At 36.1% G+C, this 15,260-nt stretch overlaps 1 protein-coding gene and 1 non-coding gene across 5 annotated transcripts in view; both read right to left on the bottom strand.

Annotated features, from left to right (window-relative positions):
- The window catches only part of Opa1 (OPA1 mitochondrial dynamin like GTPase), an 80,112-nt gene that overhangs the window by 34,225 nt on the left and 30,627 nt on the right, over positions 1-15,260 (bottom strand). For all 4 annotated transcript variants that reach the window (XM_070029859.1, XM_070029856.1, XM_070029858.1 and 1 more), the window contains 8 exons: positions 13,800-13,915; positions 12,994-13,058; positions 11,532-11,608; positions 8,975-9,140; positions 7,199-7,351; positions 5,413-5,521; positions 4,901-4,980; positions 969-1,109 (listed from right to left, as the gene is read on the bottom strand). In XM_070029859.1, coding sequence (XP_069885960.1) covers positions 969-1,109; positions 4,901-4,980; positions 5,413-5,521; positions 7,199-7,351; positions 8,975-9,140; positions 11,532-11,608; positions 12,994-13,058; positions 13,800-13,915 — 907 coding nt within the window. The remainder of the gene's footprint in view (positions 1-968; positions 1,110-4,900; positions 4,981-5,412; positions 5,522-7,198; positions 7,352-8,974; positions 9,141-11,531; positions 11,609-12,993; positions 13,059-13,799; positions 13,916-15,260) is intronic.
- On the bottom strand, positions 14,022-14,152 carry LOC138832680 (small nucleolar RNA SNORA38). Its single transcript, XR_011373626.1, has one exon. It is a non-coding gene; the product is annotated as a small nucleolar RNA SNORA38 (small nucleolar RNA).

The following is a 15,260-nucleotide window of genomic DNA, read 5'->3' as shown; positions in this document are numbered from 1 at the left end:
TATACAACATATTGTTAGGACAATTGTGGAAAAACTAAATCCATACTATCCAAATTAAAAATCTCATGAAGCATACCAGATCATCTTTACTAAAATAATTTATTCTGAAAATTTTTTTTTTTTTTTTGTTGTCATGGGGCTTGAACTCTGGGCCTGGGCGCTGTCCCTCAGCTCTTCAGCTCAAGGCAAGCGCTCTACCACTTGAGCTACAGCACCACTTCCGGTTTTCTGGTAATTTATTGGAGATAGGAGTCTCACGGTCTCTTCTGCCCGGGCTGGCTTTGAACCGCGATCCTCAGATCTCAGCCTCCTGAGTAGCTAGGATTATAGGTGTGAGCCACCAGCGCCCAGCTTCTGAAATTTTTTATGTGCTTGCTTTCCCTAATATATTTACTTTTCTAACTAGGTTTCATTTAAGCTAATACTGAAACAAACTTGGGAATCATTTGTATTCTAAATACTAAGCAGTGAAAACATAAGTACAGAAAGACAGAAAGTTTATTTTTTAAGCTATTGTAAATAAACACTAAAAATGTAGCCTACAGTATAGATTATCTTTATCCTTGTATTAATCATGAATAAAAAGAAAACCCCAAGTGAGAGAATTTAATAAAAATGTTTGTTTTTTCTAAATTACTTAAAGCAAATTAAATAACATGTGTTTCGATAGCTATATATGAATATAAGCAAGCCCTAAGTTGTGTTAAAATCTGAAATCACGTGAAAAGAAGTAAAACAGTAAAAACTGTTTAACTTGCCCAAGTAAATCCAATGTTCTAAATCTTAATTTCCCCATTTACAAGTTACCCTTTAAGAAAACTGAGGACAAAATCCTACTCTTCACATAATCAAAACTGTCAGTAAAATTTAATTCCCTAGATATCTAAGAATACATGAGTAGTGACACTGTACTTTAAGAGGCAATTATTAAAAGATGCAGATGTGGTGTTTCCAGCAATATTTATTACCAAGCCTGGATCTACATCCACTCCTCGGGATTCCAGGTTCTTCCGAACGGTGGTTATCTCATCACTTGCAAGGTAAGCTGGATGTTCCTCGTTACATTTCAACATCTTCTCCAGTTCATTCTTGGTTTCATTGTGAACACACTTTAAAATATTCAAAAGAACCATAGTTAGACGGTTCCTAATTGGGCACATGTAAAAACGGAGTCCTCATTATAATAAATACACTATGTACAATAGGTGACCCAAGCTTAGCTACAATAATAAATAAGAAAGGACTTAATATCTTGGCTCGTGAATGTGGGAAAGAGACCAACAAATGTCTTAATGAAGGAGGGAAATTTACTCCATTAGGTGCTTTACTATATACTTTCTTTCTTAACTTCAGGACAGAATCTGGGTCTTTTGAAAAAGTACTCTGAATACATGGGAAAAGGCAATGTCTTATAAATACCTATAAAGACTTGTACCTGGCGATACTTTTCTTTTCCAACTAAAACAAAAATATAGGGTTTTTTTTTTGGGTCCGGTCATGGGGCCTGAACTCTGGGCCTGAGCACTGTCCCTCAGCTCTTCAGCTCAAGGCTAGCGCTCTACCACTTAGCCACAGCTCCACTTCCGGCTTTTTTCTTTTTGCTTATGTGGTGCTGAGGAATTGCACCCAGGGCCTCAGGCATGCAAGGCAAGAGCTCTACCATTGAGCCAACTTCCCAGCCCCAGTTTTTTTTTTTTTTTTTGAAAAGCCTTTATACACTGTTCCTGAGGAATCTATCATTCTTAAATTCACTTTCAGTCTCTCATTTGTAATTCATTTGTAGTTCATTAGTCTCCTCAACAAAAAAGGAATTGTACTAATGTTGAAAACATTATGTATGAAATGTATGAAAACATAATATTAGAAATTTGTTAGGAAATGGAAAGACTTGGAAAAAATTATATTAAGTGAAGTAAGCCAGGCCCAAAGAAACATAGGTCCCATGGTTTCCCTTATTTGCAATATCCAATATATGTCTGAGTCAAGCAGAAAAGGTCAGATAAGGTGATGTTAGGGAAATGAACCCTAAGATATGTACTCAAATTTTTTTTTCTTTCTTGCGATTGTTTCTAACACATTTATAAGATTATTTCTTTGTTGCTTTGTATGTCCTTCCCCCATAGTATAACCCCTGCTTTCACTGTATTTAATGTTGGTATAATTTGTGGAGGGGAAGGGGAAAAACAAATCGTTTAAATAGAAATACAGGTGGACCCATTGCAACAATGAGATGTACAAGTCGTTATGTTGAAAACGAACTTTACAACTTTGGTGGGAGGGGGGGAGCGGGGAGGATTGGGTGGTAGGGTGGGGGGTGGACGGGAAGGGATAGGAAGGGGAAACAAAGGAGGAGGCTATAATGCTTGATAAGAAATGTACTCATTATCTTGCCCATGTAATTGTAACCCCTCTGTACAGTATTTTCACAATAAAAAAAAAAAAAGAAAAGAAACAAATTCTTTTTTTTTTTTTTTGTCAGTAGTGGGGCTTGAACTCTGGGCCTGAGTGCTGTCCCTCAGCTCTTCAGCTCAAGGCTAGCACTCTACCACTTGAGCTACTGGGCCATTTCCGGTTTTCTGGTGGTTTATTGGAGATAAGAGTTTCACGGACTTTCCTGCCCAGGCTGGCTTTGAACTGCGATCCTCAGATCTCAGCTTCCTGAGTAGCTAGGATTACAGGCGTGAGCCACCAGAGCCGGGCTAGAAACAAATTCTTATACTGTGTTAAATTAAATTTATCTTGTTATTTCCTGAATCCAAAATTGGAGGATAAAATAAACTAAATAACTTATTACTGTAAACAAGTTACTAAAACAGCACTTTGTTCCAAACTATACCACCACTAAATTCCAAGTACTTCAACAAAACCACTTAAATGCCACTATTCAGCTTATAAATGGAACTACCAATTAATGATATCTGACAACATTATAAACATAAGAAAAATATTTCCTGAAGAGAAAATTGACTATATAGTTCTATGTCTCTATCCTATCTGTGGTAGGCATGAGCACACTGATAATGGTGTTCCCCAATTAGCCCTAGCCCATGCCTGCTTCACCCTTTTCACTATCATCTCTCCTGTTAGCACAACACAGCAGCTGGTCAGCTCAGACATGATGAGAATGTTAATTTTCCTAGAACACTAAGGAAAAAGTAACACAAAGCAGTTTTTAGAGCTTGGAATACTCTAATACAGGACAATCTTAAGTGTATCTTCCTGCCAAATGGAATTTTACAGCAGCGTAAATTTGCGATGTTAGTCCTGGAGATATGCTCAAGCTTTGCTAGAATTGGCTTCTCACTGTAACCATCAGGAATGAGATCTAGAACAGCAGTTACAACTGGAAGTGGGATGGACAGAAAGGCTAAAGAGAACTTAAACCAAGTGAATCTGACATGAGGCCATCTTTTAAAGGTAAAATTGAAGCATACATATATATATACACACACTTCCCCAGAAGTCTGAAATCGTTCCCCTCTATATTCAAATTGTGGCTTCTGTTCACAGTCAAGCCTCTAAGTTTACAAATACTTCCCTGAAAACTTTGGAGAGAAGGTTTCCAGATTCCTCTCTTAGGCTTCCAAATCTTTACATTGACCTTAAAACAAATCCCTTTGCTTCTCTTGAAGGAATCTTTGCTATGTTCACCTTCCAGAGCAAAAAACCTTACATTGAGAAGTTACTTCTCTCTGAGTGTGTTAGGTCAAAATATGTTTACCATTGATTGCTCAGGCAAGTTCTGTGATGGTTGTTGAGGCCCAATTTCACTAATCTTGCAGGCTGGATGTATTTTTCTCTCAGTTTCTGTAGTTTATACCAGCTCATTCTAATCAATGACTCTTCTGTCTTAAAGTTAGAAACCTCTCATGGATTCCCTAGTTTTTTTTCTGACATACTTCATTCTCTCAGTCCACCTATATGATAGAGATGACTGAGGCACACTGAATAGGTGTGCGTGTCCAGTCACTAATTTATGATGCTATGCCTTAGAGAATGTATGAAACAAGAAGTTAGGAAATTAGAAAAAGGAGATTATTAAATATAATTAAATAACTAAAATGAAAACAAAAATATAAAGAAAACACATGAGTAATATGGTCACAGACTGGAATAGGCAATGGAAAATGAAGAACGTGAAATCACAAAGTTATCTCTCCTTTCTTCTATTAACACAGCTACCTCACTTTTAAAATGTGTTCCATGGGGCTGGGAAGGTGGCTCAGTGGTAGAGAGCTTGTCTTGCATGCCTGAGGCCCTGGGTTCGATTCCTCAGCACCACATAAGCAAAAAGAAAAAAGCCGGAAGTGGTGCTGTGGCTCAAGTGGTAGAGCGCTAGCCTTGAGCTGAAGAGCTGAAGGGACAGTGCCCAGGCCCAGAGTTCAGGCCCCACGACCGGACCCCCCTGCAAAAAAAATAAAAAAATAAAATGTGTTCCATGTAGCTTGTTCATTATTCTAAAAACCTATTAGCTATTTTAGACGGATTAATATAAAATAATAGAAATTCTTAAAATTAATCTAGGCTAATGAAAAAATTGTGTGTGAGTGTGTGTGTTTATGTGTGAGCACGCATGTGTGCTGGAGTTTGAACTCAGGCCTCTAAATTTGCTAAGCAGGTACTTTGTCACTTGAGCCATGCCCCAGTGGGGTTTTTGAGATAAGAGTCTCATCTTTATGGCTGAGCTAGTTTGGACTGTGATCCTCCTACTTGTGCTTCCCCATGCTACTAGGATGACAGTCACCAGCCATTAGTCAAGATCAAGTCTAAAGAAGTTTTTCTTTTGGCCAGGGTTGGCCTCAAACCACAGTCCTTTGGTTTCTCCCTCAAGATGAACTATTAAATCTGGCTCAGAAATTATAATGTAATGCTTGAATTATGGCCAGAACTTTGTTTTTACCTGTTCTTGGGTCCGATTCTTCCAGTGCATCCACCTCTTTTTCCAGTCTGGACCTATCATATTTTCAATTGCATTTTCAGCTAGGAAAAGAATTTTAAGAATTAATTCATCAAGAACTCTATTTAACTAATAACAGTCTTATTTCATTAACTGTTCCTAATTGCTAAATAGTTGCAAAAATAGTTTAAATGAAATTATGATTGCTATGACATATATAAGAATTATATATATAAAATCTGTAAAAAATACCCTTATTTATTGAATTCCTAAAAGAGAATAAAACATTCTGAAGTATAAATTTTTAGAATATAAGTACATATAAGTGGCACATGTCCAATTTAGTCCTTTGTGTAGTAACAAAGCAGATGACTCAAAATCCCACAAATAACATTCAGCTACTTTAGTAACAAACAAGTTAAACCATTAATTTTGTTTTTATAAATGTTCGTTAACACTGTATGACTGCTTCGCCACTGTAAATGCTTAGAATTCAAGAGTCTGTCCCTACTCACTATCCTTCAGACGAGCCTGAAGAGCCTCTTCCATGAAATAGATAGCTGCATCCCACTGCTGTTTATCAGATATGGACCGGTCTTCTAAAGCATTGTGCTGAATAACCCTCTGAAAGGTAAGGAAAGAAAAGGCTAAGTTGATCTAGGTCTCTTCATTTTGGTAATTTTATCCAATCTAATCATCTTAGTAAATACCTAAAATAATAGCCAGATTAAAACATTGTAACAGTATGTTCCTCTAAAACAATGCAGGAGCCCCTTCAATATGCCAGTTTGTCAGCTTTCTGTCTCAAAAATAAACCACTGAGAGTCTTTCCTGGCCTAAATTAAACAAGTTAACTATGGGGGCAAAATAGGATAGTTGTATTATACATTTAACTTTATAAAATGTAGTAACGCAAACCCTGATTTCCAAGGGTTAATAATGAATATCATCTTTCTTTCTGTTTTTCTCACATGAGCTATGTACCAGCATTTAAAAAAAGAAATATTAACCATTATGTCACTGTTAGCAATAAAAATAGGACAAATGTAAATGTCTAGCTAATCATAAATTTCAGCTATGCATTACAAGTGAAAATTGCTTCCAAGTTTTGTAACTTTCAAGTGAATGAATGAAAATTGCACGGTTTGGAAAGCCAATCTTTAAGGTACTTAGTAAACATACATATGATTTTCAAATTTGAAGACAGATATTTCTTCAAAACAAAACTATTATTATAAGCAGCCCATGTTGAGATATTCGCTCACTTCTAGAAAACTGTAAATCCTTCCATTCAACAGTACCATTCACAACTCTAAATAGAACAGGTACATAACAAAGGTTAATTATGTGGTGGAAATATTATACATAATCAAAGTTTATCAGGTGGTAGAGGTCAATAGCCAAGCTTTGCAGTCAGAACAGGCCTTACTGGTGAGAGGTGATTGGGTTATCAACTAACCAAATTGATAAGGGCATAGCTAAATGGCCTATAAGGAAGTTGAGCCTGGATGTAGGAAGTGGGTCACTAGAGGTGTGCTCCTCTGTGCATGCTCTTTCTCTTTCTTCCTCCTGCCATTTACTCTCCTCTTCCCTCCCTCATTTCCTCCTTCCTGGCTGCAATGAGGTAAGCAGTTTTCCTCCATTATATCCAGCTATGTTTCTGCCCTTGCCACAGGCCTAAAAGCAATGAAACTAGTTGAGCATGAGCCTTTGAAACCATGAACCAAAAGAAATCTTTGTTTCCTTAGAGTGTTAATATCAACTATACTGGTACAACTGCTTAAGAATATAATCTAGGGCAAAGATGTGGCTCAAATGCTAGAGCAATTGCCTGGCAAGTACAAGGTCCTGAGTTCAAGTCTCAATATCAACATTAAAAAGAAAAGGAGCTGGGCGCCGGTGGCTCATGCCTGTAATCCTAGATACTCAGGAGACTGAGATCTGAGGATCACTGTTCAAAGCCAGGTGGGGCAGGAAAGTCTGTGAGACTCATCTCTAGTAAACCAAGAGAAAACCGCAAGTGGCGCTCTGGCTCAAGTGGTAAGACTGCTTGCCTTGAGCTGAAGAGCAGAGGAACAGCGCCCAGGCCCAGAGTTTAAGCCCCACGACCGACCAAAGAAAAAAAGAGACCAGAGAATGTTAAAGAGCAGATTATAGATAATAGCCCATAAATACATTTCCTTATTTTGAATCAAGAATGTAATTTGAGTACTCATATAAAAATAGTCTCCTATGAAAGGATGTTAATTTGAGCACTCATACCAAAATGCTGTTTCTACCCCAATGATACAAACAACATACCAAGCTATCTTCAGCAAAGTCATTCCACTTGTGGCGTTTAATACTCTCTTCTTTAACAGCTTCTTTAAGTTTGTCAAATATGTCATCATGTTCCTTTCCCTTGGGTTCTGTCATGAAGCGGGAAAATTCTTCTTGTAGGGTCTCCCAAGCAACCTAGTATTGTTTAAAAGAAATATTTTTTATTTATTATATAGCCTAAAAAATAATGCAAATTCAAGCCAAATAGATAACTGACAAGTCAGTTTATCTGAAAACACACATGAAACACATTCATAAAAAGGTAGCAAATATAAACTTACTGTTTTAACAGCTAACATACAACACATTTTAGCACAATGTGCTCAATTTTCAAAAACTTGGCTAACAACATTCAAAACTTGAGACTTCTTATAAATATCTACATCTCCAGCTCTTTTGAACAATTTGAAAAGAGTATACCTGCACTCTCACAGGAAACTATTTTTAGATCTTTAGTTCATGTATTGATTTCCATAACCCTAAATTTCTTAGTTATTGAGTCAATCATTTCTACATTTTTGTCTTTAAGCCAAATAATAAACACTGCACTAGTATTTTCAAGCACATCTGAATATTAATTAGTTATATGCTTGTATAATAGCTAACATCTACTTCTTTAAATAGTGAAAGGTAGAACACAGGCCAAAAGTAAGAATGAGATTTACTTTGATTAAGTGGGCCTTTAAATGCTGGATTATGTATTTTCCCTGTTCTGATTAAACACGAAGACATTATGCAATAAGGATAGGTCCAAAAGACAGAGTGGCAGGGTACTTCCTGAGCCTCACCAGGTCCAGGCTCTTTTCAATCAACCAATGCTGGAGGGCATACAGTGGAAGGAGACAGAACCATTACCATTTTTATGATACTGTTTGAAGCTTAGGTTACAAAAACTTATCATGGGACAGGCTGCTAGCGACCGTAATGAGAACTAGTGACATGATGGCAGTTAGTACTCCTCCAGTTTTTTTGAGGGGTAAATGCTGAGGGACAGAAAAATGTAAAGTACACCTTAGTATTTAGACACTGACAACACACTATTTCTAAGGAGAGAATGACAACAGTACTTTTAGGGCTCTGATTCCAATTCTGTGAGCCAACCTCATGCAGAACACAAGATACAATGACTCTCAGCTAGTAGAACTACTTTTATAGAGTAATGTGTAGGACAATGATGATGACCATAGAACAATAGCTGCTTTTCTAGGGTAGTCCACTATGGGCTAGGTATTATCGAAAAATTTCACATATATTAACTCACTTAATCCTTACAACAGCCCTGTGAGGTAGGCAACACTGTCAAATGAGCAAACAGGAAGGTTAATCACAGCTTTTAATGGAAAGCCAAGATACGTGGGTAACAAAAATGAAGTCTGGCAAAATCTTAATGATTATGTAGGTATAACTGAGCCCTACAGAAAATTAATAAAGTGTTTTGATCTGTCAAATATTTTCCTCACAGAATCTCAATCCAGAAGTTTAATACATTTCACATTCAAGCAAATTTTGCTAGTTTTGTTAAATGGCATCTTTGGAAAAAGAACCAGTGCCTGGAGGCAATACCGTCACAATTAGCAAAATCCTGTAACAGTAATAAATGCTAACCATAGTAAGGAAACAGATGAAGAGCCAAAGCATCTATGAGGTCAAAAGGCTAAAATGAAAGACAGAGGCTGTGATAGAATAAAATCTAAAATTCACAGCTCCTACTCCTTTCACATAGTGCTTCTTACCCATTTAATTAAATTATAGCCTAACCTCTACTGCTTTATTAGGAAGCTGTTTGTCAGTCCACTGTTTAAGCTTGATATCCACTGTAGTATTAAAAGTCCCCGAATTCATGGTTTGTGCAGCTGGAAGATAGATGTTTTCAATCACGTGAGTTGATACTCTTTCCCACAAGGTCTGCTGAAGGATTTCTTCCCTGAAATGAAGTTTCAAGAACATAAGGTATAAATATTAAAAAATTAAAAATGGCTTCACTGATTTATCACTTATTAATAAATTATACATAAAGTATTGATAATTTTGGACAAGTGTGTGGCATCCGTGAATCGCATCAATCAAGATAACATATTCATTATCCTTTGAAGTTGTACTCAATTTGCTACCACTGTAATTTGAATTTTCTAGCATTTCACATAATGCAATCATATAACATGTACCGTTGATATTCTTTTACTCAACACAATTACTCTGAAATTCATGGTGTCATGTGTATTAATATTCACTTTTTAATTGCTTAATAGTCCATTGATGAATTAGCGTATCTATCCACCTGTTGATGGACACGTGCTATTTTCAGCTGTCAGCTATTACACATGATGCAACTACAGGCATATAAATTCACAAACCTTTATATGGATACATGTTTTCATTCCTCTTGGGATATGTAGGAGTGGAATGGCTGGATCACGTGACAATTATGTGTTTAACGACTTTTACTTAAATTTGGTAATGAGTATATTTATTTTTGAACAATGTCTTTAAAAATTATCTTTAAGTAGTTGTACAAAGGGTCTTAATTCAACAAATCAGTTTGTGTTTAACTTCTTAAAATACCAAAAAATAGTTATATCATTTTACATTCCCATTAGAAGAGAATGAGAGTTTTTGATGCTCTATATTCTTGCTAACATTTGACAGGACCAATGTTAACTTTTAGCTATTCTAGTAGATTTACAATGGTGTCTCATTATGGTCTGTACACCTCTAGTAATTAATAATTATAAGCACCTTCTCTTGTGCTTGTTTTCCTAGTATTAGTAAATATTCACAAGTCAGGCACTAACCTCTCCATTAGTCCAAAATTAATCTGCATCTTTCCTACCATAAATAGCATTATTATTTAGTTTTTTTCCTTTTGTTGTTTAAGATAAAAAATGCATTGTTATATATGATAAGCAGGTATTCTATTTCTGAGTTACATCTTCAGCTCATTAGCAATAATTTATAAATCACTTTTATGTATATCCCCTAGCATGGCAACTAATACCACACACACACACATACAACTTATGCCTTTGTTTGTCTCTTGTAACTTCAAAAGTGAACTGATTTACACAAAGCTATTGAACTGGCTTACACTACAAACATAAACAAACATAAACATAAAACAAAAATAAACATAAGTTGTTTTACAAACTCATTTAATTAATCAACCAACCATTAAGTTGGAGGTAAAATCAGATCTCTTTCTTGTGGGTAAGGAAAGATTAAAAATGGGCAAATACTGATGACTTAAAGAAAAAATAGGTATCATGACTGAGGAAGAAAAGGCACTGAGATGGGAAAATTAATTCAAATGAATGTCTTGATTTTGTAGTGATAACTTGTAATTAGCATTTGGGCACTACAAATAACATCAATGGTGCAAAGGACAGTTCTCTAAGAACAATAAATTCTTAATAATACAAATTTTGTTAGATAATTTAGGCATAAGGAATTTGTTAAATAAAATATGATTGCAAATATTTTAAGGTTATTTATGTAGAGCTTGCTTGAAGGACATAGAATATTTGTTGATTCATTCATTCATTCATTCATTCCAGGCATGGTATTTACAGCATGACAGAATATCATGAAGTTGATATGGGGCCCAGGGTGCCCTAGAACTTATCATCTTCCTGTCTCCATTGCCTGAGTGCTGGGATTTTAGAGTTGTGCTACCATGCTTAGTTTGCTTTAATGACTCGTTCCAATAAATTTAAGGATGTCCAAATTCACATAAAACAAACTGAAGGCAATAATTTTCCTTAGGGGATTTATTTATAAAAATTTCACAAAAGGATACATTTGCTTCCTATCTTAAGTCTCATATAGGATTCAATTAAAAATGTGACTTGTGCATAACATATTGTCCATGTGTTACAGAAAACAGCAACTATTATTACTCTATTTAAAATATAGTTGAATTCCTTTTATAAACCAATTTTCTTTAACAACAAAAACTGTTTATAACACGGTATTTTCACAATAAAAAATAAAAATAAAAGAAAAACAAAAAAAAACTGTTCATAATTTATCTGAAGCACAATTTTTCAAAAATTTGCCTAAAGGATTTATAGAAATCATAAATATGCATTCTAAGTAAAAAGTGAAGAAAATCCAAAGATGAATCCAGACTTTATAAAAACACAAAGAAAACTCTTTTCCAGAAATTCTATTGATTAGATGTCAATAGCATTTTTTTTTTGTTAAGAAAAGCACGGTAATTTTCTTAACTACTTTTAAGATAAGTCAAGGCAATAATAAATCACTGTGCTTCAATGTAAGTCATAAAGTATAACTGTTGAAAGGCAAAATCAATACTCACCAATGTTTCGGTGTAACCTGGCTCAAACTGATAACTTCATCAAGGATCTCATTTTTAGCCTTTTCGAACAGTTCATTCTAGGCAACAGAGATGAAAGTAAAATTTACACAAGATAATGAATTTGTCCTGTCTTGATTTTCAGATAACCAAAAGGAAGGGTTGGACAAGCTAGCAGATTGAATTTAGGTTTAAATATGCAGGATGAGCAAAAATTCTCTTTTATTCCAGTCTCTTCAGTAATGTCACAGTCCAAAGGACACAGTGACTGATATAGACTTCTATTTTACTCAATTCTGAATGCTGTTTCTCACCTAACTTTGCTCATATGAAATTTCTACATAATAGATGCTATATGAAAGCACCAACATGTGCTAATTTAGTAATGGTATGTTACCGATGAATTCTGTAAGTAATGACATTTTAAAAACATGGAAAAAATTTAGTTTGCACTAAATTAAGAATATATGTGTTTTTACTTGAAAAGTAGCATTGATACATAAATTCTAAAACATCACACACACACACACACACATGCACACACACAAAATATGTCTAATAGTTTGGGGTAGACCATAAGCAATGATATTATCAATTCTTTCACTTCTAACATTACATGGACATTAACATAACTACGGTCTATTTCTGGAAGCATATTAACCAATAAGCAATCATTATATTACTAAATCTTTAAGTCTATTATTATAGTTTGAAGAAACAATATTTTGTTCCTTTGTTAGAGATCAATTTGTTAGAGATGAAATTTTGTATGCATTCTTAATGTTTCTAAAGATCAAAACCTGAAACAAAAATTTAAATCTGTTCTCAAGTAGAACTGAAGGGTCTATTTGAGATTAATTCAATTCAATCAATAAGTGAGAAGAATACTTCAAATCCTGCAGACTCTTCATAAGACCATTCCATATGGCCATTAACAATATTTTTAATATCAGAAAACTTTTTCTTTTGGTGGTACTAGGGTGTGAACTCGGAACTTTGCACTTGACAGGCAGGCATTCTCCTACTTCAGTCATAATTCCAGCCCTTAGAAAACATTTTGAACATTTGTTTTGACATTTTATGATTTTTTTTTTTTTTGGTCAGTTGTGGGGTTTGAACTTTGGGCCTGGGCGCTGTCCCTTAGCATTTCAGCTCTACTACTTGAACCACAGCCCCACTTCCGGTTTTCTGAGTGGTTTATTGAAGATAAGAGTCTCATGGACTTTCCTGCCAAGGCTGGCTTTGAACTGCAATCCTCAGATCTCAGCCTCCTGAGTAGCTAGGATTATGGGAGTGAGCCACAGGTGCCTGGCACATTTTATGATTTTTATTTACTTTACATAATAAATAAACTGTTGCAGAGCGATAACAATTTAGCTTCCCAAATTTCTCTCAACAACACCAACTTCGTTAGAACACAGTACATTAAGTTATTACACAAAATACATGAGGTACCAAGTATTACCCGGTCAAGCTCTCGCAGGCGAGGGTAGTTATTCTTCCACTCCGTCTCAAGGTTAAAACGTGTTGCTGGGGAAGAAGGAAAATATTCAGGTTTCATGACTGTTCCTTTCCAGATGTAGTGGTTAAAGGCTATCTTGCCCTGTTTCTGTATTAGCTGGATTTCTAGATCTTGTCTACGTGCTTCAGTACCCTAGACTCTTGACACCTCAGATTTCACTGTCAGGACAACTATCTCAACTATTCTCCTCAGTTTTCACTTCTCCATGTACAGAGCATAAGTACCCACCCAACTGTAGCCTTCTAGTAAAGCTACTAGGAGAATGGACTCAAGAATCACACACCTGAGACTCAGTCCTGACTCTCAGTGCTGTATGATGCTGGCTGTGAAAGTTACTGTGCCCCTTGGTTTTCTTTTCTGTAAAATGGAATAAAGTAATTCTTACAAATGGGAAGGCAGAAAGTATTCCCACTATGGAAGCAAAGATATGGACTAGCAAAGAATGGGATTTAGGAGACAAGCAGCTGACGCACAAGCTGCTTTACTTCCCAAACTGTTTCCACTTGTCTTGTTTACCATGCTTTTCTCTCACACACTAGGAAAAACTTTCTGACCTGATTGAACTCTGCAATACACTGTTAGCAATGTCTTCTTGAAAGGGAAATCTGGTTCCTATTCAACAATGGAAGGGTTGCATTTTTTACATATCTTCTAGTAGCAAATAATCTACTAAGGAATTCTTTGAAAAACCTGATGGAAGCTAAAGACAATGCCTACATTTGTTTGATCATCTGAATAACCCAAATTACCTTTAAAACTATCAGCCTGTTGTTCAACTGACTCTCGTACCATTTTCCAAAAGCAGTCAGACACAGCAAGGCTTAAATTTCTTGTGGTCACTTGGTGTGCCTTGAGCATGCTTGTTCTAAAAAAGAAAACAAAAGCTGAAATTTACTAAAATGACAAAGGGCCACCAGGTTAGAGGAGCACATGTTATAGCTACATATATATTTTTTTCTTTTTCTTTTTTTCTATGTAGTATGGTTGATCTTGAGCCTGCGGAGAGCAAGCTGGCCCTAGATTTCTCCAAATTCACATTTCTTTGCCTCCAATTCTTACGTGTCCAATGACAGGAAACAAAAGACACGCCTTTGTAGGAGGTACCACCTATATTTTCTATACCAATCCTGTCAACAGAGCTTTCTGAGGTGGAGAAAATCTTCAATGTCAAAGTGGTTCACAAAATTAATTACTAGACACATGGGTTACTGGGCCCCTTTAAAACATAGCCAGTGTGACTGAGGGACTAGAGTTCTCAATTTTTATGAGTAAGCCAGTTTAAGCTTCAATAATCACACAGGACTAGTGAGTAGTGTAGTGGAAAGCATAGTTCTACACGCCAGTCAGCTTCTTTCCAATAGAAATTCTCCTGGTGATGGTTGCAGGAACTGTTTTGGCTTATACACTAATCTAGAGGCAGACAAACTTTTCTACTTCTGGAAACTCTACAGACAAAGTTCTGGTATCATTCAGCTGCCTTTTTATTAGTTCCTCTGTTTAGATTTTTGATCAGTATCTTCTGCTAATACCTATCTAGGGAGAGATATTACAACATCTTTTAATATTTTGAGATATGGTTACTGTACATACTTAAATGTCAATGCTGGCTGTGATGGCACTTGCCTATAAACCTAGCTGCTTAGGGGTGCTGACCAGCAAGGTCACAGTATTAGGTTAGCCTAGGCAAAACACTAGGAAATCCCTATTTCAAACAAGCCAAGTATAATGGCAAACATCTGTAATCCCCACCACTTGAGAGACACAGGTATCTTGGTTTGAGTTTAGCCCTGGGCAAAATATGAGATGCATGTTCACATATGAACGATGTTTTTGTTTAAAGGGTTGAAATAATGGTTCAAGTGCTAAAGTGTTTGCCTAGCAAGAAAAAGGCTGAGTTCAAATCCCAGTATCATGGGGGAAAAAAGTTAATTTTTTTTTTTGGGGGGGGGGGTCTGGTCATGGGCCTGAACTCTGGGCCTGGGCACTGTCCCGCAGCTCTTCAGCTCAAGGCTAGTGCTCTACCACTTGAGCCACATCACTACTTCCGGCTTTTTTTCCCCCTGCTTATGTGGTGCTAAGGAATCGAACTCAGGGCCTCATGCATGCAAGGCAAGCACTCTACCACTGAGCCACCTTCCCAGCCTGAAAAAAGTTAATTTTAGAAATCACTTTCTATGTAAAATGATCTAAGAAGTATGAATCTTATCTCA

The sequence above is a fragment of the Dipodomys merriami genome, unplaced genomic scaffold (genome assembly GCF_024711535.1).
Source record: "Dipodomys merriami isolate MVZ:Mamm:240054 unplaced genomic scaffold, mDipMer1.0.p SCAF_2, whole genome shotgun sequence".
In the NCBI taxonomy this organism is placed as follows: domain Eukaryota; kingdom Metazoa; phylum Chordata; class Mammalia; order Rodentia; family Heteromyidae; genus Dipodomys; species Dipodomys merriami.
Note: the sequence above shows the minus strand (reverse complement) of the source record. Positions and strands in the feature narration are given on the sequence as shown.